Genomic DNA, 23,094 nt, shown 5'->3' on the forward strand with positions numbered 1-23,094 from the left:
ACGTCACGTCGTGGCGTCATTTGTTGTGTCTTGCTTTACGCTTCCTTAAAATTTAGCTAATATGTTTCCAATTGATTTCTCGCGTTTCTGTAGAATAGCTATCGGATAAAACCAGGTGTACGTATATGGCTCCATGTTGTCCTCACAAAATGATTAAAACTGAAAAAACTCTCCATTTGAAGAGTAGTCGGGGCAGAAAGGTTCGTGTTGTTCGCGAACATTACTTGAGGGAGCAAGTTCCATGCTACAGCTCTCTCTGTCTTGCCAGCTGTGACAACGGTAAACATATCGAACGTTCAACGAGCTTTTATTAAAGGCACGTAGGACAACGAAATAGAAACTAATATTCTAGCTCAACAGGATAGGTGTACAAGGTATTATCTGGCAGCCTAGTGGTATAGCACAACTGAATTCAATGCGATGCTAAGGGTTAGCCAGACAGACAAGTTGAAGCGGCATTCAAAACACCGTTCTGCAGTCCAGTTATTGCAAACAACCACAGTAAATGCATGCAATATTTACGAATTCAATGATAATACTTGCATTTACAAACATGATTAAGTTTCTAAGGGCATCCTTTTTCATACAACTCTTATATTGGATGTAATGTTTTAGTATTGAGGAAACACGTAAATAAATACGTAATTCCGTCAGTACATGGCTGTAGTACTGCATAGAGACAATTTAAAGAAAATTGTTACAATATAATACTAAATGATAAAGTGGCTGAGAAAGGGAACAAAAATCCTACCCTTCTGACTCCCCTTCCCCTTTGTCAGATGGTAAGGTGTTGCCTGGAGATTTGACCCACTATGTCGTGCCTGATGTTGGCGTGGTGTTGGACTACCAGGAGATCTTGGAATTTAGAGAGCTGCAGGGCATCATCCTCACTCAGACAGCCTGCCAAGCTGTCCATCACTGCAAAGGACGCAGGTCAGTAAACTTTTTATTTTATTTTTTTTCATAGTATTTATAGTAACACACAATATATATCGATATTGTGATACTGCCCGCTCCAATATGCATACCGCAAAGACATGCAATAAGTTTCTAATGGAATTGTATGTTCTATCCGAATTTTACCAGTAAGAAGCAAACTTAAATGTACATTACCAACCCAGAGTTGAACATTATCAAGGGTAATTACAATTAATTAGCTAAGGATACTTAAATATTGCTTATTTTGGCACATGAATGAGATGTAATGTTTTCATTACATTAAAAAAATATTTTTAGATATGTGCTAAATATTGCAGTAATACCTATATAGCTATACAACAATCATGTTTTTTCAGTATCATGCATCCTTTGTTTATAGTTTGTAAAGAGCTCAAGTGTGTTGATTTCACAGAGGTTACACAAAAGCTATACAATGTCAGCTTGTTTTTTACAAACTGCAATAACAAGTGTGCAATGGTAAAATGTATAAAGTAGCCTACCTTTTTTTTAGAACCCACCACATACAATTGTTGTCTTTGCTTTGCTCTTTTTTTCCTCCTAGTAGTAAATACTTGTTTGTCATGAGAACCAAATGTGGTCCTTTTGTTTTATTCAAGTTGAATCATTTTTGAAGCCCAGTTGCTCCATTAGATGCCATCTCCCCCAGTTACCTAAATACATAATAGAATAGAAACTATTTTACATCATCCATCCATCCATCCATTTTCTATACCACTTGTCCGTTTTTCTGAATTTGATCAAGCAGTTTCGATCACAAGGAGAAAAGTGGAAATGTATTATCATGTGAGAAAAGGATGGTGCAATGGTGATTAGTTGAGAGAAACATTTTGTGGGAAAATTTGTAATAATTATTCTTTGGTCAAATATCTATTTTTAAACTTTCGGTACAACAGGGCCAATACACAGCCCTTGTCCAAGAGTTGACAGCGGTCAGCCTCATTAAATCAGAGCTCTGCTGATTAAGCTAAATGAGAATGAGCCAGTGACATGATATGCATCTCTCCGACACAAACATCCAGGATTGCTGTTGACAAGCTTGATGAATATTGGAGAAGTAAGGAGTCCCAAATGACTGGTTTCATTGCAATTTGTTGAACGTTTCTGCTTACTGGGCTGTTCTAAAATGTTGCATCATTAATATGGTGAAGTTTTACTTGTGACAGTGTTAGCTGGACATAGCTGCGGGAGTTAATGCTGATGTCATAATAGGTCAGAAATTACAGTGTCTAGTCCTTTGAACAAAGGCTCTATTAAAACACAACATGTGTGAGTTTAGTTTTACTGAAGCGGTTTCGTCTGTTCGCCGAATACAATAAATGTTTCATAGGAAATGCAATTTAAATAGATTTATGCCAAATTGCACAGTCCATGACAGTAGTATACTTTTTGACAGGTTACCATAATTGCATGATATTGAAGAAAAAGCATTTATCGCATACATTGATCATCATCAATCATGAAAGAGAGCAATGTATCAGTGGCCACCGTTAGTTTACATCCAACTCTATTATAACAACTCATCAACTAGAACATCGCTGAAGCACTTGCATATCACTCCATATGATTAGAAACACAAATGGTAAATAGCTGACATAATTACATATGGCGGCACTTCCACGACTTTCAGAATGGCTGAAGATATTTCCCGAAGTGGTGAACGAGCTACATCTTTTGAGCACTCAGTCTAATTTTATTTTACAACTTGTTACCTCATTCATGCAGTGATGATGGAAAGTACACAGTTCATTTACTCACTGGTGACACAACAGAGGTACAACTAGGGAGGGGGGGTTAGTTATTTTTACTCAAAGGCTATGGAAGTCAAATGAGCACATTGCTATCACCAAGGGCTGTAACTATCAAATAGTTTTAGAATGTACTTACTATTCTATCATCGTTTGATCAAATAATCAGATGCAATGTAATTTTTCTTTAAAGTATATTATAAAACATTTTTCCTTATTACTGTGTATTAACCAATTATTGTTGTTTACTTGGTATCATTTCGTGTTAAAAAAACAACTAAATATCAATTGAGCAATATCACACTCACCAACCTTTGTTAGTTATCAGTTATTTAGATTCTTCTGCCATCACATGAGCCATACTACTTTTTTTCTCAAGTGAAAACATTTTGTTGGATAAAGATTACCATAGTTTTTATTTCCACAATATTGCTTTGAAAAACAAAATATTCTTGAGCCATTGTTGCTTCCGTGTAACATATTTCCATTGTGATATGTCGTTAAGCAGACACTATAACCGCCTGCGAAACCTGCTGAAAGACCCCCGGCATGACTGTGTTCTGTTTGCAAATGAATTTCAAGAGTTTTCTTTCTGTCAGCGGGAGAATGGGGAGAGTCAAGAACAGTGGCAGACCAGGTGAGCTTCTAATGAAACACTTGACCTTTTTGTTCAACTCAGACCCAGTACGCTAGCGGTTTGTGCTGATCTAAATTGAGAAATGCGCAGAATAGCGACGTGTGCAATTTTTTGTCGAGTCCCATATCATTTTGAAAAAATAGAACATTTATAGCATTCTTTACGTCATGTTTGTTTGTGTATGCAGGTGTGTGTACTCTGCAGCAGTTTGGTATTATAACCACCTAGCTGGTATGATGGCTGTTGTGATGATCACAGAGAACCAGGACATAATTAATCAATACAGCAACCTTCAGTCTGGAGTGTATGTCATCTCTGTACAGGTACAGGACTGAACACAACCAGGCCAAGCACATCACGGCTGTCATATACTGACACTAATATTATGTTCAATACCTTCATTGCCTTCTGATGTAATGATTGTGGGCTCTGATATGGTAGTATAAACTACAACTAATCTACATTCAACCACCCAGAGAATGGTAGACATGCTTTACCTTTAACAGGTAGACTAGCTCATGTACGGTGTACAGTATATACAGAAGCCTTTAAGTATCACATTGCAACCTTTATGTAGATGACAATTGACAATAGCTGATGCTGTCATTGGAATTCTTCCGCTGCATTTTTCAATAAGCCAAGCAAATTGCCAACATAAATAAAATGCGTTTGCCACATTTCAAGTTGTATACAGTATTTTGCAAAACACATTCTTTATTGACTGAAATCCTCTTCATTTATGATTTGCTAACTTTTTGCAAATGTACCTATTCTTTTTCCCCCCCACTATTTGTAGAAAAACTCACCTATTTGCCTTTTCCGTGCTCTTTGAAACACCCTGAAATTCCATAATGTGATGCCAAAACCTTGTCTAATAAAAATGTAGACCACATTGGTGTTGAGGAAGTATCTTGAATTGATGCACCTTGGCCAAGCTTTGTGTGTCAAGGAGGATCTTAACATCTATTGTTAGCGAAAGTTATGAGAGTATTCGCCGTATGTGCATGTACATGCACAATTTAGTGCGTTTTTTAAGTGATATTCTATGCAAGCCTTTTTTATGCGTAATGTTCCAAGGTAGGTTTGCCATACGGTATTATTAATGTTTTTGGGGGGGGGGGGGGTCATTGTGGTATATTTAAAGTTTAAACTATGAATGTAGACAATACAATAAAAGAAAATGACAGTCTGTTCCACTGAATTTATTAACATAAAGAAGCTATCATCGTTTGCATCAATGTATTGCTCAAACAGACCTCTTTCATTTTTGTCATTATTTTGTAGGAATATTTACAAAACTTCTGGTTAGAGCTGCGGACAGCTCATGAATTGTACAGGTCCATTCGCCAGGCTCTACAAGAGAAGGAGAGTGAGTGCACAGAAAAAGAGTTTACTGACCACCTACCGGCTGAAGTCCTGGAGGCTGGCATCAAGTCTGGGCGCTATATTCAGGTATAACCTCTCTGTTTGTGTTTGATCCTTCCTGGTGCGTCTTAAAGTATCAGGAGTTTGATGATGCATTTATTTTTTTAACGAAAAAAACATTTTAATATACTATATGATATTTTATGGATTATAAATGGGTGGAGAAGAGTTTTTAAAGGCATATCTTCTCTTGAGATTATTGTGCCAGACTAACTTATTTCTCTTTGTTTGGTCCGGAACATAAATGAGATGCAATTGGGTAACTGCAGTGTCTTTTTTTCTTTTTTTTTTTTAAGCTTTTTGGCATCTTCATATTTGATTTATTTTAATTATATACTCATAGAAATGGAACACCAATGGCACTATCAGTGCATCAGTTTGAAAATTAATTGAATCAAATTGATTTCAAGTAAAGCAATCCTAGCAAACGTTCTGATTTCTGATCTTGACATACCATAATTTCTCTAGTATAACCCCCCCCTTTTTTTATTTTTTTATTTTTTAAACCAAAGAGCAGTATAAGGTTAGCAGGAAAAAAATGAATTTGTCACATCAAATAGTTGTTGTAGTTGTTGTTGTCAATGTTTCCCTGGTGCCCAGGGGTCGAGGAAGGGGTTTAGGGCTGAGGAAAAAAAGTCGACCTTCAAAGGATGCTTGACACATATTTTCTTTCCCTGAGGCATTTCTGGTCTTCATTGTATGCCAGTGACACAGACATTTACAGTCCGCATTCTAGTCGAGGCGTCGTCTACGTCATGGCCCTTGGTTCCAACAGGGGACTGTCAGATTACCAGAGTAGTATAGCATTATAACCAATTCTAGAAAGAAGATGAAGTAAAAGCCAAATTTGTATTTTCATTCGGGGAGGTAGCGCCTCATCAGTGAAACTAAGGGTGTATTCAGACTTGACTGTTTGGTCAGCTTTAAACGGACCAGGGTTCGATTGGAAGGCTGGTCCGGACCTTTTGTGCAGGTGTGAATACTTTTTCAAGTGGTCTCGGTTCGCTTCCAAACGAAGGTGTGAATACAAACAGCGTAGATCCGAACCAACAGCACAAATATGCAGAGCAAGAATGCACCGCGTCGGACTCCCATGTTTTCCTCCATTTCCGGCTCTTTGCTCTGTGTGCCACCCTGGTCGTTGCTGTCCGATGGGAGCACAGATCGTCACCAGCGTGGGTGTGTTTACAAAATATACTTCGCTTGCAAAATGTACAGTCTGAATAGGAACCGCACCAAACGAAAAAAATTAAATTTGCTTTTGATCCGGACCAAACAAGCGGACTAAAGGACTTTTCCGGTCTGAATACACCCTTGAATTATGCTTTACACAAATTACACTGGTCAATAAAGGAGTGTTTAGATGTGTGCATTTGGCACATGCAGCAGCCAAATCATCAGACATCAATACCTCCACACCCACATTGACAACTTCCAACATTTTAGTACGTGTCTCTTACCAGCTTAGCTGCTGTTAGCTAATGGTAATCTTTGCTCACAATGAATTTGTTTTATATTTTGGCTTTGATGTGAGAGCGCTTCCCTGTTGTCAAGGGACACCTGGAGTCTTCAGGCAGCTGCCAAGTAATGGGCAGAGAAAGCGAGGTGGTATCCTTTCACTTATCACATCACAAAATACAGGATTAGCTTGCTTACAGACATGGTTTTGGCTATAGCCAGCTATAATTATTTAATGGTGTAATTTCACACTCGATGGGTGGGTTGACATTCCAAAGGTCCGATTATCTGTATAAAAGCATTGAAAAACTCAATTATCATTAGTCTACAGATCCAGTCTACATATGCAAATTCACTATTCTATTCTATCGTCCTGTTTTTTACACTTTAGTTTTTAATTTGTATTGTTAATATTGTTATCAAGTCTAGTAAGACAAAACCATAAAAAAAAAAAAAAATGTAGTCGTAAATGCACTATTTCATTTTTGGTTTCAGTTACGTTTTCTCAGATAGTTGATGGATGTTTTAGAAACACATTAAATTTTGTTTAGACCTGGAGAAAATCCACACAGGGAGCACTAGTCCTAGATTCAAACTCAGGACCTCTCAACTGTGAGCTAAGCACCTTCAGATGATAATTTTGCTAATTTAGGCAGGCTCATGCTTTTATCTCTAAGTCAGTGCCGTAGCATCACAACAGACTGCAGATGATTTCCACACTAATGTTGACCATGAGGCAGTGAGGTGGTCAACTGGTTAGCAGTGCAGAGGTTGTGGGTTGTATTCTGTATCCGGCCTTCATGTGTGGAATTTGCATGTTCTCCCCATGCCTGCGTGGGTTCCCCCTGTTTTTCTCCCACATCCCAAAAACATGCATGGTAGGCTGATTGAGCAATCCAAATTGCCCATAAGTGTAAGTGCAAATGGTTGTTTGTCTCTGTGCCTTGCGATTGTCTGTCAACCAGTTCAGGGTGTACTCCGCCAACAGCCCGAAATAGGCTCCAGCACACCTGTAACCCTCGTGAGAAAAAGCAGCTCAGAAAATGAATGAAAGACAGAATGATGTTGTGGACACCACAGCTAACTTTTCCTGTAGCAGCTATCGATTTACCCAATATCCAAACTCTTGTCAGAAAGAATTGATTAGGGAGGAAGTAACGTTCTACTTGTTTGTTTGAAAATTTCTCAGCCAGTCTTACAACCTACTGAAAGGCCCTCTTTAAAGACAGAATACTCATTTACTCAACTTTAATTTGGAAATACATAAAAACAACCATCAATTTACCTTCAGCACAGTAGCGAAGACAACAAAATATCACAGTGCTATCAATCCATGTGTCACTCTCACGAAAGACAATTTTACAATATATTACCATAAATTTCAATGTTAAGAGACGAAAATGAATCACCCCCTGCTGTCAGTTTAGTCAAGTAGTGTGTCCTTGGAGAAACTTATGACTGCAGTAATTAACATGATTAGTGTCTTTATTGACAGACTATTTGTCAGCCAATTATGGACCAATATCTAATCTTCCTTTTCTACAAGGGGTCAGGGAGAATGCCTCTTCACTTGTTGGAATTTAAACAAGCAAACAAAACAAATGATATCTCTGGTAGTTGATGCACAAATAACAGTTTTTGTGAGCTCTAAGAAGGATTATTGTAATTCTCTTAGCTGGCTGATCCAACATGTTTCTCAGTTTTTCCCCAAATGTGTCTGGAACAAGGAGGAGCGATTTCTCAAGTGCTCGTTTCAAGCACTGTCTCCCCATAATATTGAGAATTGAATTCAAAATGATGAAGCAACTTTATACCTACGAGGTCTGTGAAAAGTACAAGTTTGGTGTCCCAAAAGAGACAGCATATTTTAAATCCAAATGACAAGTTTTCCCCTTCAAGCTTATCTCCATGGAGCCTGACGTCGCCAGCTTGGGTGTTGAAAAATTGCACCCCACTGTTATCCTATGTGTTATATTGAAGGGGAGTTACTGAGCTCATGAAAATTTTGATAAGATTCAATGGGCTAAGATTTGTGCCTCCACAATAAATAAGACAAGAGATGAATAACAAGTTTTGTTCTCATTTAACGTAGACAGGTCATCTAAAAATAGATATTGTAATATTTCAAAATATTTTTTTATCTGATTGGGTTGAGTATACTGATATATGCTCCATATAAGGCTTATATAGAGCATATATAGATCTTATAAGCCCTATAAATGGTTTTGAAGAAATGAATCTGTTCTCAAAGTTGTCCTACTTAGGGCTCCATGGTTCTGACCCATTATTTCTCTCTATTTGCCGGAATCTGAATATAATGGTTTATAAATGGTTGTTTGTATTTTGGCAGTGGCACTGAACACAAAAATGTAAATATATTCACTCCATTGACACAGGGATGTATAATCTCCAATGATTGAAATTTCATGATTTACTTGGCCATGGTCACAGCCCCATCTCGATAGTATATCCTGTGTCTGACAATCTTGTGGCCATTTATCGTACAGATTAAGAGTGTTGGTGCCTTTTTCAAAACTTAGGTGTGCCTTTATTTCAAGCTCCATCCAGGTTCTGCATATCCGAGCCATATTCATTTTGTTAACAGAAATCTCTCTTAGATCAGCATCAATCACACATTCCCCTCATTGTTTTCAGGGAACTCTGAGTGTCAACAAACACAGAGCACAGATGGAAGCTTCTGTCAGAACAGAAGGTCTCACCAATAAAAATACAGGTGCAGTATTGCAGCAATAAAGAGTTGTCCTTGTTTTATGATTCATTCGAAGCTAGATAGAGAAACATTGTATCGGTTTTTTTTCCTCTTTTTTTGTGAGACATTTTCTTGACTGTCTTTGTAATTTACTCTCCTATGACCCACCCATCCTTCATCTGCTGTAGAACTCAGCAGTGAGGTGTTGGTGTATGGAAATAAGAATCGTAACAGGGCTGTGCATGGCGACGTGGTTGTGGTGGAGTTGTTGCCAAAGAGCCAATGGAGAGGGAAGGTTAGTGCCCTGACAGAAGTACAATTGGAGGAGAAGAATGGAGAGGACATGCAAAGTAAACCTATGCCTACAGGTAGGGCCTCTCATCTGAAACTGCACGTTTTGTTTAGTTTGAAAACAGTCAACCAAGTTTTTCTTCTATTTCTGTTTTCATTCTGATGTGTGAATAATCAAACTTGCAGGCAGTGTTGTGGGGATCCTGCAGAGGAATTGGAGGGACTATGTGGTAACATTCCCTCCGAGGGAGAGCCCGCAGTCCCAAAACAGGAATTCTCAGCGCATCCTGACTGTGCCTTGGGACCATCGCATCCCGAAGATCCGCATCAGCACACAACAGGCTGACGCCTTGCAGGTCTGGTTTATTTTATACAGTAACCGAACCTACCAGAAGAGTGTTTTGTTACTAAAAAGCCAAGATCTGTTTGTTTGATTCAATTCTTCAAACATAGCTGTCAGAAGAGGCAACAATAGGCAACCTTTAATAGTGTTTGCGAAACTTCCGGCTATTGTTGTAGATTAAATGGCTTATTCCTCCAAAAGTTCACTGCTGACAGTAACACACAGGTCAGTTGTGATGAGAGGTGTGAATCTTCACATTTTTTATGCTGGTGTAGTCAGAAACGCAACCTAAACAGCTAATTCAATTCCTTACATTGCTGCTTTTCTCGACATCTTTATTTTTTGTGATAGATAGATAGATAGATAGATAGATAGATAGATAGATAGATAGATAGATAGATAGATAGATAGATAGATAGATAGATAGATAGATAGATAGATAGATAGATAGATAGATAGATAGATAGATAGGCGATTATGGCCATTTTTTATCAGTAGTGTAGTCGCGCTTATTAAGGACAATTATCACGTTAGGTAGATAGATCATTTATTTCAACACCCCTGGTTGTGATCCACCGCAAAATGCTGAGGGCAATATTCATCCAGATTTCATGACAGGGGTCACCAACTATATTTGTCAGAGGGCCCGAATTTAACCAGACCTTGGGGTTCAGACCCTTTGGCATAACATTATTGTTTGATGTTTGTTTGGCAGCTGTTGTAAGCGCTATATAAATAAAGATGTATATATTTTTCCCATTTCATTACAAAATCGAAGGCCTTTATATGTCAGGCTTTTCTTCCAACAGATATTTTTTCTTTAATCCTCATAATTCTGAACTCCAGTCGCGGGCCGACTTGAACAGTTAGATGGGCCGGATTTAACCAGCCAGTTGATGATCAATGTTTTTCAGATTGCCCATTTCCTCACCTCTGAAGCGACAGTTTAGAACAGGGGTCTCAAACTCCAGTCCTCGGGGGCCGCATTCCTACATGTTTTCCAAGTTTCCCTCGTTTAACACACCTGATTCAAATGATCAGTTCATCCTCACGTTCTGCAGGAGCCTGATAATTGAATCAGGTGTTTTTAACGAGGGAAACTTGTAAAACATGTAGGAATGCGGCCCCCGAGGACTGGAGTTTGAGACCCCTGCTTTAGAAGGTAGCAGTGTCGCTGGTCACTTTTTTTTTTTTTTGGTGCTTTTAGCAAGCCACGGTCAAAGCACAAATACAGAAAGCAGTGACAAACGTTCCAGGGAGTGGTCAGCTAACGAAAATTGCTCTTAGTGTGCATTGACAACTCACCCAGGAGGTTACAAAATAACCCAGAATGACATCAAAAGCACAGCTGGTCTCACTGAATCACTAAAGGTCACAACACAATCTTAAGAAAGACAGCGGCCAAAAATGGCATCCATGGGAGAGTTCCGAGGCAAAAACCACTGCTGACAAAAAAAGAACAGCTTCCCCGTTTGCCAAGATCCTCCCCAAGACATTTGAAAAAAGACATTCTGGCAAACATTTTAGACGTACCTGTGGCATAAAAATAGCTAAGTATGGGAAAAAAGAAGATCATACTGCCAATATGATGGTTGCAATTTGATGGCACTACAGGAAATGGACAACTTGATGTGATTCAAAGAATTAGATCTTAATTAAGTCTAGTAGAGATTGTACCCTCAAGCGCTTATCAGCAAAACATAACCTTCCTGTCCCCTTCTGTCCAGGACCACAGAGTGGTGGTACGCATTGACTCATGGGAAAGCACATCACTGTATCCTAATGGACATAGTGTGAGGGTTCTGGGCCGGGCTGGCGAGCTTGAGACCGAAGTACAGACCATCCTCATAGAAAACTGCATCCACGTTCCTCCCTTTTCCGATGCACAGGTCAGAGATTATTTTTGTTCAAATTATGAGAATACAATTAATTTCTATTTTATTAGATTTTTTTTCAATGTAATGTTTGTTTCTCCCCAGCTAAGAGAAATGCCTGTGAATTCTCCTGAGAAGCCCTGGAAGGTGGATCCGTCTCAGGTGGCTGAGCGGCGGGACCTCAGAGAGAGTCATCTGGTGTTTAGCATCGACCCCGCGGGCTGTGAGGATGTCGATGACACGCTGTCTGTGCGCAGCCTCGCTGGAGGAAAGCTACTGGAGCTCGGTGTCCACATAGCTGATGTTACACACTTTGTTGCTGAAGGCTCCCTAACTGACTTAGAGGCACATGCAAGGTAAGAGATTGAGTTGTTCCTACAGAGTAATCAAATAATTCATGTTTGTGTCAGCCAGAGGTGGTCTGTTGCATCACCGACGGACGGCCATTTTGCAGGCAAAGGCCTAGGGGCAAGAAAGTTAAAAAAGGATGGACTGAGAACTGACTGAAGTGGGTGTAATCGTCTTTAACCAGGTCAAGGGCCGACAGACCTCTCACTGACAGACGCCCATTTCACTGATGACTGACAAAATAAGCCCAGCCTGTCTCACGTGGGTTTGTTATGCTACATTCACCCGGGACACAAAATGAGCTCTGGCGTTACTCACGCAAGTTTGATTGCGGCTGTTCCCTTGCTTATGTGAGTGTCACTCCAGCCACCAGAGCAGTGGTTCTTAACCTTGTTGGATTTACCGAACCCCACCAGTTTCATATGCGCATTCACCGAACTCCTCTTCAGTGAAAAATAAAATTATTTCTTTAAAATTCAATACGTAGATATTTTTTACTGGTGCACAAAATGAGCCGTGCATGAACATCACCTTGTTCAGAGAACAAAACCAACACAATGCATGAACTCACAACGAATTACACACCTGCAAATCAGTGTGATTTCTGCTGTTGCCTTTGCGAGACCAGTTCAGATATGCATCATCACGAATTTACACGATAAATCAGGTAAAGACCTCCGCAGTGGAGGCTCTGACGAACACCTGAGACCGACTCACGGAACCCCTAGGGTTCGATCGAACCCAGGTTAAGAACCACTGCACCAGAGGGAAATAAACTACTACCTTCATTTCCTAAGCAACTATAAAGGACATAGCAACCGCAACTGATTTCTTTTTGTTATCCTCCAAGTCCTGCTCACTGCGGGACCATCGACAAGCACAAAGCTGCTTGTGAATCCGGCACCCTTTTGGTGTGAATGACTTGCAGCACTACGAGGCTATTAATCTTGATGTTCTCTGATGTCGTTTAGTACGATGGTTGGCGATATGCTCTAAGACAGCCCAACAAATGGGTACAATTGCTGGGTCGGGAATTTTTTTTGGGGTGATCGGGGCGGGTGACGATTGACAGATGGAGGGAAGCGATGGCGGAAGCACTTTTGAAATAATGAAGACAGAGGGACGATTAGATTATGAATAAGGACGGACTGACGATGACGGAAGGGTGCCCACGTTGCAGACAAAGGACGAATGACAAATCAGCAAAATTTAGTAAAGTGCCCATCTCTAGTCGAAAAAGAATGCAATGAGTAAATCTAAACATAGTAGTATGTACCTTTCCATTTAAATTGCTGCTCTTTAAGCACTGAAATGTGAATACGATTACAAATTTTAATTTGAAGTAGTTTGACAAACCGCAAAGGTGTCACTTTTTGGACTGCATATGTATGTGTATGTACGCCTGAGCACTACTTATGTGTCCTATTCTCATTTAGCTCTGGACTTGTTATACTTCATTACAGTCTTATACTATATCCATGGAAATACTATATGCCTTCATCATAATGTTACTTTGATCTTTTTCTTTTCTTGATTATTGTTTGTGAAAAATGTTTGTATGAATTTGGTGCTCAGCCAAAGATTGATTACAGTCCTCACTTCACTGAGTGCCGTGCCTATTGATTTACTGGTGCATCAGTCTAAAAAAGGAGAGCAATCTCCTTGAGTGGCCTAACCAAAGCTAACCAACAACTAACAATATTTCCGGTTTACATGGCACCCTCATTTCAGGCTACCGTGGACCAAATAATACGGTTGTAAGACCATTTTTCAAACAAAACAGGCCATGATTTGCCATGGATTCCCGGACAGTAGGGGAGCAGACAAAAAATAGATTCTACAAAAAATGACGATTTCTAGTCCTGGCGATTCTGAATCGATTCAAAATTCCATAAAATCGATTCTAAAATGCTTATATTTATGCTCACTACCGCATACACACCCGCTCATCCACTGTAGCGTGCCCGCTCGCCCACCGTAGCACGCTCGCTCGCCCACCGTAGACAAGGCAGCCAGAGCTACTGCCGCTAGCGTGGAGTTAGCCTGCTCGCTGACAGAATGCAGTCCGCGAGCACAGAACAGAAGGAACGCGTCATTCAACCCGCCCCAGCATCACTAAAAGCCATAATTTGGGTGCTACATTAATGGTTCAGAAATCTTCAAAATATATCAATGGTATTTAAAATGATACAGTATTGAATTGTTATTGAATAGTTTACATTGTTAAGATTATTTTACTTAAGGCAGTGCCTGATGTTCTTTCTTCCTTTTGGAAGGTGAAGTTTGACTTTGTGCAATTAAGGATATTGAGGTTATTTGACTGCTGGGATAGGTTCCAGCGCGGTATAGAAAATGAATGGATGAGCAAAATGCACTTTGTTCTTTATTCTTCCACACAGCTATGATTGTTACTTAATTTGTATTTACAGAACCTGAAAGACTTGTTTAAAAATAGTCTGTTCCATGCATTTTATTTTCATCATTTCACTGGCATAATTCTGACAAAAAATAAAAGACCATTGAAATGCAACAATAATTTCAGAATCGAAAATCGTTTTTGAATCATATCGTGACCCTGAAAGTCGGAATCGAATAAATTCGCCAGACACTTAGAGATTCGCACCCTAACAGATTGTTAAACTGTCAAAACAATTGCCATGGCAGTCACAATGGGAATGAGAAATCTAATTGGCTGTAGTGAAACGCGGTGAATGTATCACAACCTGATAGCACATCGTAGGAGGTATCAAAACTCGGAGGGAGGCATTCTGTGGTGAGAAGTGAAGCATGTTATGCCTGGCATCTCATGATCCTATTAAGTTGTGTCCCATTTTGCCACGGGTCTCACACCAAGCCAGGGTTTATAACAGCCGTTGCGTCGTGTTCAATCACATGTGTGACGATTAACGGGCCTGCGCATTGTGTTTTCTTACGATCTGCGAGAGAGCACTATTCTGGCAATGCTGCTCCGTGGGCTGTGGATAGCAGAAGGATGGAGATAGTACACGAGAAGAAAACCTAATATAACATTTATTGTTATTGAGCTGCAGTGTATGACAAACCCCCACCCGCCCCTTACCACGGCAATATAGAAAAAAATATATAAAAACTCAAAATGTACATCCCTCATATTTGTTTCAGGGCTACAACTTACTACCTTGCAGACCGCAGGTATGACATGTTACCAGCAATTCTCAGTGCAGATCTCTGCTCTCTGTTGGGAGGAGTCGACAGGTTGGTGAAGTTTTTTTTTAATTGATTTTGATTTACAGTGAAGCCCCATTTTTGTTGTTGGATTACATTTCAAGAGACCGAGAGAGGGGGACTGTGTGAGATACAGTCTTATATATTCAGACTTTCCTCAATACTTTGAACACCAACAAAACCAATTACCGTAATTTTCGGACTATAAGTCGCGGTTTTTTTCATAGTTTGGGTGGGGGGGGCGACTTATACTCAGGAGCGACTTATATACATATATATGTTTTTTTCACTTTTTTGGGCATTTTATGGCTGGTGCGACTTATACTCCGGTGCGACTTATAGTCCGAAAATTACGGTAGTTAAAAATGTGCATTTTAGCCAGGGTTCACTGCACAAATTTGAAGTATAATGTATATAATACATGCTTCTACAATCTTACAATCTAGGTATGCAATGAGCGTGCTGTGGGAGCTGGACGCGCACACCCTCGCCGTCAACAAAGTGTGGTACGGTCGCACCGTCATCCGCTCTTCCTACCAGCTCCACTATGAGCTCGCGCAGGCCCTTCTCAATGGCGAACAGGACGAGGTCCCGGAGCTGACCCAACTTATCTCCTCGGAGAAGGACGCCAAATTAGCTCAGCTCAAGCAGGCTCTGGAGATGCTCACCCATGTGGCACGACATCTTCGGGCGCAGCGAGATCAAGGCGGTGCGTTGGAACTGGAGGGTGTCGAGGTATGATTTTTGAATGTGAAGCACTTAGGAGCAAAGTTTTCACTACTATTTACTTGAAAACAGCAGTACACATAAATAGTCACTCCACAAGCACATAGAGAACTTCCTTGTCTTATTACTTTCTCATGTCAATGTTTTGGTCCTAGGTACGCGCACAGCTAGACAATGAAAAAAACATCACAGCTCTGGTCCCACGCCAACCCCTAGAGATCCATGAGACAGTGGCCGAGTGCATGATCTACGCCAACCACTGGGTGGCGCGCATGATCCAGGAGGTCTTTCCTCATCAGGCTCTACTTCGCCAACACCCGCCACCACGACAGGAGTTCTTCAGCCAACTGGTGGAAAGCGCCAAGTCCAAGGGTTTCACCATCGATACCAGGTTTGTCAAACAATTTCTCATATACGATAGTGTTTCTTTTCATCTGTCAGTTGTGAGTGTTATGATGAGAATATTCGCAAATTTTGAATTTCCATGACGTCAACGTCCAGAGCTATTTATTGTAGCTCTTTGATATTTCCCTCCTATTCTGTGAAGGTCCAATAAGGCTTTAGCTGACTCTCTGGACAAGGCTGTGGATCCACAGGACTCACTGCTAAACAGGCTGCTCAGAATGATGGCCACCCAAGCCATGTCTCAGGCAATGTATTTCTCGACTGGTGCCATTCCGCAAGACCAGTACTACCATTATGGTATGCAAAACAATACACTACAGGACTGTCTCAGAAAATTAGAATATTGTGATAAAGTTCTTTATTTTCTGTAATGCAAAAAATTACAGATTTGAGATAGGATATTTGAGTTTTCTTAAGCTTTAAGCCATAATCAGCAATATTAAAATAATAAAAGGCTTGCAATATTTCAGTTGATTTGTAATGAATCCAGAATGTATGACATTTTTGTTTTTTTAATTGCATTACAGAAAATAAAGAACTTTATCACAATATTGAAATTTTCTGAGACAGTCCTGTATATTTGAAGTAACCATTGGCTTTTGAAATGCAATGACACATTAAGTTAGTCATTCTAACACACTGCCTGTGACGAAATAACACTTTTCAGGTTTGGCTCTGGATCGCTACACACATTTCACATCACCCATTCGTCGCTATGCCGACATTGTGGTGCACCGCCTTCTGGCAGCAGCCATTGAGGTGGAGAGTGGGCGGAGTCCTGCTAAAGCGCTAGCAAGTAGCAAGGAACTAGACGAGTTGGCTCATCATATCAACAAGAAAAATAGGGTCAGTTATTTTTTGTTTTGCTTCTATGATTGGTATTTACCCCATGAGATAGTACTTAAATCTATTTAGTTGTATACCTCTGGGAACTGACTGCCATGTGACATTTGCAGGCAGCCCAACAGGTGCAGAAGGTCTCCACTGAGTTATTTCAGTGTCTGTATTTCAAAGAGAGGGACCCTCACAAGGATCAGTGCTGTGTGGCCAATGCTGTCATTTACGCCATCCGAGACAATGGCGTGTTGGCGTTTGTGCCACTGTAAGTTTTCAACTTGGTTGTTTTGTTGTCACATTTACCAAGCAGAACAGTTTGGCTCAAATCGCTAATGTACTGTTTGATACAGCTACTGGGTTGGCCGTACCATACAATATGTAAGAAATTAAGTTTGCCTGGCACAATGTATTCATCACTTTAAGAAAACATTTCTAATCATTCTTACTGATTTCTGTAGTCCAACATTAGAAAAAATTCTGATGCTATGCTGCTCAGTATCATGGCCCCTGGTTAAACAGTAAAATATTTTAATTATTCAGTTAATCCTTGCAAAACACTTTAAAAACCCTAAATACCGTACATAAAAGTTATTGTTTACTTTTTTTGTTTACATCCTAAATGCTTTGCTGTAGGTATGGCATGAAGGGGCCCGCGTACCTGAAAAACCGAGAAGGTCAGGTGCTCTCCGCGGGACAGGATGGCCACTGCGAGTGGCAGAGCGGTTCTGTGCGCCGTTATTCTGACTGCATCACAACCACGTCGTCCATTGGAACCACCACCTTCACACTATTCTGCCACATCACTGTAAGTCTCCAAAAAGCTTGGATATTTTGAGGCACAACCCAGTTTTACTGTACCGCATTGGTGATTTTCAATAGATGAACATGCTTCGCTGCTTTAGTCACTCAATTTGGATGGTAAAACTAATAAGTTATTTTCCAAGTAGACAGGTTTAAAGTGCACTTGTCAAGTAGTGCATTTGTTTGTTGAAAATGTAATTCCTCAGAATTGTCTTTTGTGTACAATTCACATTATGAAAAAATGTTTGCATCCCTAACACAACATGTTCAAAACCACAGCAATTTCCTCCTATCAGTTACACAACAGAGGTTGACTATTCTACCTTCTTCCCGAGCTTTTTTTTCAGTGGAATAAGTGAGATGTGATGTAATCCAACTTGAGTTTTCTTTTTCCTTCAGGTTCGTATTTCTGTACAGTCATCGCGTTGTCACGCTGACAGTGTCAACCTTGAAGTTGTCAGCAACAGGCCGCACCGGAGTGTGACACTCCACCAGACAGAGTCACATAGCCGGAGCCAGCTGGTTCAGGAAGTGGTGCGCTTAGCCGAAGAGGCGTCCCAGCAGGCTCAGGGGAAGGCGACACGGCTGTCCAAACTATCCAAAGAGGAGCAAGAGTTTTGCCAAAGCAAAAGCCCAAACCTCTACTTACTCTTGGAGGAGATTCGAGAGCTTTCACTGATGGACCCAGCAATGTGTAACCACAGCCTCAAGATAGTAATGGGCTCTAAATAAATACACTGTTTTCAGACTTTTTTTTTTTTTTTTTTTAAAGCTACAAAAAAAAAAAAACGTTTTTTCTTTTAAATATATCTCTACTTTTAGGTATAGTATGTACATGTCAGTGACCAAACCTCTTTTGCTCGGTCGGACATGTCCACTTTTTAACACCCTGTCCAGGAGGGTTCTATAAATTGATGAGAATATCCTTCTTTAATTAGTAGTTTACACGTGCATTTATATGACTCAAGTTTTGCGCGATAAATGAGAGGCATAGTTTTTTTCCCTATTATTTAATGTGGGTTGAGGTGCTCCATTACCGAGATGTGTCAAACTGGTGGGAATGAAACACGAGTCGAATAAGCAAGCAATTCGACATCACATTCCATTCATTCCAGGGCTGTGGACTCGGTTCGGACTCGGGGACTCGGACTCGGTCATTTTTGCAATGCACCCCCCTGGTCTTTGAATGCACCCCGCTTCAATGGCAGAACGCGGATGAATTTAAAGACATCAAATGAGAATAATCCTTTATAAAAATTAAAATTGACTGACGCAAACGTGAGTTCTTCATGTTTTTATTGAAAACAACATAGTGCTGACGCCGTACGACGGGTTTTTCGCTTTCCAAATAAGGGGTCGTCACTAATTATTTGTGTTTAGATAAATGTCTGAGCTATAATGGTGTAATTAATGATTAAAACTTGAAAGTATCTGTTTATTGTATTCGTTTATATGTTTAATAAAGACAAAGCCATCACAAAACTGTTGTAATTATTTAGATTTTGATCTAAATTAGCCTTGAATAAAGACTAAGCAGTCACATGAATTAACAGAAAAAATGGACAGCCGGACTCGGACTCATGGTCAAGAGGCCGGACTCGGACTCGGTGCAAAAATCCGACCGAGTCCACAGCCCTAATTCATTCGTCTGTGTTTTACTGTTATTGTTGAGTGGACAGAGAGGTGCGTTACGATCACCGGTTAAACAGGCCAAAACTGCAGTTGGTTTGCCCCTGACTATGTCAGAGTTGAGGACAGCGGTGACACACGAACATGTTTCAATGTCTATTAAAGGTGCTGGTCGGAGATCTCGAAAGCTTATATGGAGACATAAACACCAAAAAATCTGCAAAGTTAATCTGCAACATTGACTGAGTTCCTTAGTTGTAAGTTGACCACATGATGGAGAAGAATGTATGTCATCTCGAGGCCAGGCCAAGTGTCCTCTTTTTTTGGAAAATACAAATGTGGTCACCCTATACATATGTGATACATTGACCAGGTTTCGTAGTACAATATGTATTATATACAGATAAATTAACCATTGAAGTGTTTTTATTAATAAGGTAAGAGAATGTACAATAATGAAAATATTTACTACTTAATGTGTGTTATTTTAGTGTGGAAACAAGTATTGTACACCTAACCTCAGCTCAAATATGTCAATTAGGTAATTTTCTTTAGGGTACAAGTAGTATGCAGCATAATGCTTGCTACTCAGCTATTAGCTAAGGGATTCTCACCCTAAATGAACCAAGGCACATATTTTAAGTGTGAAAAATCTCATGACACTACCAAATAAAAAAGTCACAAAAAGTGTGTACACATGTCAATTATATACTTTCTAACATCCAATAGATTGTTTATTCTTTTTGTCTCTAAGTCGCTGGCATAGCTGGATAGGCAAAGATGCATTATTTGTTGTACTTTTTTTTTTTTTTTAACAGTTTAGTGATCATTTCCTGTGGCTCTCTTTAAGAGCTCCTACAACACACTGGTTGAGATCAGAGCTAAACAAACTTGAAGTTGGTCATTTGAAATTGCTAACCAGTGGCACTATGTGCAATATTGCTTCAACTAATTTATTAATTTCATTCAGTTACACTCTTCTGAATATAGAAACTGGATATTTGCTTTTATTGTTATCTTTAAAGTAATTACAACAGATTTACATAATGAAACATCACTTTTAATTACAACATGTATGGTCTGTCTGCATAGATTGAAAGTGTCATGAGTGTTATACAAAAAATCTATATCTATCTATCTATATATATAGATATATACATATATGCTAAATTGAGTAAAGTACTGAGCATTATTCAGCATTTATCTGCATCCTCACTACTGTTGCTGGCTGGAGGGGTGGGCTCTGTCACAATGTTCTTGCACAAAGAGAATGACTCTGAGGCCTTGATTGACAGCTGAGGGGGGCTGCTTCTGCCTGGCTCATCCTCCTTACAATCTTGTCCTTGGGAATAGTTGACAGCATGTTCTGCGGTGTTCACCGAGGGCTCGTCTGCTTGCAATGATGAGTCAAGTGGTTGAGAGTCTGGAGGATCACATATAAACATCATGACACATTATTCACATTTGTTTAATCTGTAGTCTCATTTTACAGTGGATATAATAAGTCTACACAATCCTGTTCAAATGCCAGAATTTTCAGATATGAAAACAATTTTACAACTTAGAATTTTGACCTAAAACTGGAAGAGTTCTAACACTTACCATATGTAGGCTAGGCTTACCGTATTTTCCGCACCATAAGGCGCACTTAAAAGCATTTCATTTTCTCAAAAAACGAAGGTGTGCCTTTCAATAAGGTGCGCCTTTTGTGTGGACCAAATTCCAAAATCTTTAAAGTTGTTTTGTGTGACTTCCGTAATATACAGGTGTAATGTGTAGACCCGATGAACCAATCAGAGGACATTACGTTTTACGTAGATCGGGGCAGTAAACCAATAAGGCCTGTACGTAACACGTAGAGTACATATGTACCTCTGCCGCCATTGATAAATAAATACTCTCGTTTTTGCAAATCTGTAATGTTTTGTGTGGCTCCTACCACACAGATAGGTAATATACAGGCGTAATATGTAGACCCGATGAACCAATCAGAGCATATTATGTTTTACGTAGCTCGGGGCTGTAAACCAATCAGAGGACTGTACGTAACATGTAGAGTACATACCACCGCCGCTATTGATAAATTAATACTATCGTTTGTGCAAAGAAAACAGCATTAGATTAAAGTTAAAGATTAAAGTTAAAGATTAAAGTCCCAATGATCGTCACACACACACCTGGGTGTGGTGAAATTTGTCCTCTGCATTTAACCCATCCCCGTGTGATTTTAATCCATCCCCTGGGGGAGAGGGGAGCAGTGAGCAGCAGCGGTGCCGCGCTCGGGAATCAGTTGGTGATCTAACCCCCCAATTCCAACCCTTAATGCTGAGTGCCAAGCAGGGAGGCAATGGGTCCCATTTTTATAGTCTTTGGTATGACCCGGCCGGGGCTTGAACCCACAACCTTCCAGTCTCAGGGCGGACACTCTACCACTAGGCCACTGAGCTGGTTAGGACCATCAAAAATGGCATAGACAACGAGACATGCTTACGAAGCACAATTAGAGCTTTCTGGAAAGCCAGGATCATTGCAGAAGAGATATGTGACAACGACGAGAAGAAACTTAGCATGTTTAATGGTGAACTTGCCCAACTGTTTAATTTGGATACAGAAGATGAGAACTTGGACGATTTGCGTATGAATATCAATTAATAATAATGTGAGTACAGAAGAGTACATGGTTAAACAGTAGAATAAAGTACAACCGAACTCACTGTCTTGCTCTCGTGACGTTTTTTTTGTTTACCGTGAGTCATGGCATGCATACGCCCTACAATGCGGTGCGCCCTATGTTTGGATTAAATACAAAATAGACCCCACAATTGAGTTTGCGCCTTTTAACCCGAAACGCCTTATAGTGCGGAAAATACGGTTGTTATTTTTTTTATCTTTGCTTGATTTGTTTTGGGATCAATGTACAACACATATTTACCCATTAGCTGCTGCTGGCGAGCCATCTTCCTCTCCAGGGCCCGCTGTCTGTTTAGCTCCATGCGTTGGCGCTGATCTTCTGTGAGAGAGGGGGCAGGCGGACCAGCAGGCGCTGGGGTAGAGTGGATTGGCCCCTGCGGATCGCTGGGGAACCTCTGACTGCTAAATGGATCGGAATCTTCCAAGATGTCGTGTTCAAGAGGAGCATCATCTTCACCTGAAAACAGAAAAATGCTATCTGAAACCAAGACTGTTTCACACAGGGGGAATCCTTAAAAGCGCTTACCGGTAAAATCTTCGTGTGTCAGTGGCATGTCCAACCGTATCCTTTTGAGACATGTCTGCCACAGAACCAACATATCAGCCAACTACAAATGCTGCAAGTGTAGGAAACAAGATGGTTCAAGCATTCCTCCGCCTGTCCTACCTGCACCTCCTTCTTGGCGCCCAGCTTCTCCACTCTGTCCATGAAATCTTCAAACTGAAGTTTGGGGTACAACCTGTGAGCCCAGTTCTCCATCTTCTGCATCAGCAGTCGCACATCCTCCGCCTGGATAGAGGAATACCACATGCATCATGAAGCTCACAACCTTTCTGTTCAGAGCTGCTATGTCTAGTCTTACCTCATGGCCTTTTCCTTTAAAATGGACATTGTCAAAAAGTGTTCGCAGAGCTGGAAGTCCTTTTTCAGATATCAGCCTGATGAGAAAACATTTAACACTGAATCCTTTGTGACCAGCAGTATGTCATAATTATGTATATAGGTAGGA

The 23,094-nt window shown here is 40.2% G+C and overlaps 2 protein-coding genes across 8 annotated transcripts in view; one reads left to right on the plus strand and one right to left on the minus strand.

The window, feature by feature from the left end:
• On the plus strand, positions 1 to 18,844 carry dis3l (DIS3 like exosome 3'-5' exoribonuclease). Of its 2 annotated transcripts, none has more exons than XM_037247275.1 (18): positions 1 to 279; positions 780 to 933; positions 3,211 to 3,342; positions 3,530 to 3,665; positions 4,627 to 4,794; positions 8,881 to 8,959; positions 9,124 to 9,303; positions 9,413 to 9,582; positions 11,297 to 11,458; positions 11,549 to 11,799; positions 14,933 to 15,025; positions 15,442 to 15,730; positions 15,877 to 16,112; positions 16,269 to 16,423; positions 16,794 to 16,972; positions 17,083 to 17,228; positions 17,597 to 17,768; positions 18,164 to 18,844. In XM_037247275.1, exons 1-18 carry the CDS (start codon positions 126 to 128, stop codon positions 18,494 to 18,496), a joined length of 3,189 nt encoding a protein of 1,062 aa, XP_037103170.1. In that variant the 5' UTR covers positions 1 to 125; the 3' UTR covers positions 18,497 to 18,844. The 2 variants fall into 2 exon arrangements, with proteins under 2 accessions (XP_037103170.1, XP_037103171.1); XM_037247276.1 differs by having other exon boundaries at positions 3,214 to 3,342.
• Positions 18,563 to 23,094, minus strand: part of tipin (timeless interacting protein) — a 15,071-nt gene continuing 10,539 nt past the window's right edge. For 5 of the 6 annotated variants that reach the window (XM_037247280.1, XM_037247281.1, XM_037247279.1 and 2 more), the window contains 5 exons: positions 22,948 to 23,023; positions 22,752 to 22,874; positions 22,611 to 22,665; positions 22,326 to 22,541; positions 20,103 to 20,816 (listed from right to left, as the gene is read on the minus strand). In XM_037247280.1, coding sequence (XP_037103175.1) covers positions 20,587 to 20,816; positions 22,326 to 22,541; positions 22,611 to 22,665; positions 22,752 to 22,874; positions 22,948 to 23,023 — 700 coding nt within the window. In that variant the 3' untranslated portion in view covers positions 20,103 to 20,586. Of the gene's footprint in view, positions 18,616 to 19,600; positions 20,817 to 22,325; positions 22,542 to 22,610; positions 22,666 to 22,751; positions 22,875 to 22,947; positions 23,024 to 23,094 lie in introns of those variants that run through there. The other variant, XR_005097506.1, reaches the window with a different exon arrangement.

The sequence above is a fragment of the Syngnathus acus genome, chromosome 3 (genome assembly GCF_901709675.1).
Source record: "Syngnathus acus chromosome 3, fSynAcu1.2, whole genome shotgun sequence".
Lineage (NCBI taxonomy): Eukaryota > Metazoa > Chordata > Actinopteri > Syngnathiformes > Syngnathidae > Syngnathus > Syngnathus acus.

Bases quoted from the DNA above. Each gene is read 5' to 3' on its own strand.
- dis3l (XM_037247275.1), top strand. From the start codon at position 126: ATGGCTCCATGTTGTCCTCACAAAATGATTAAAACTGAAAAAACTCTC. The intron at 4,795-8,880 runs GTATAACCTCTC...CATTGTTTTCAG, and splicing joins AGTCTGGGCGCTATATTCAG to GGAACTCTGAGTGTCAACAA. The intron at 17,769-18,163 runs GTAAGTCTCCAA...TTTTTCCTTCAG, and splicing joins CACTATTCTGCCACATCACT to GTTCGTATTTCTGTACAGTC.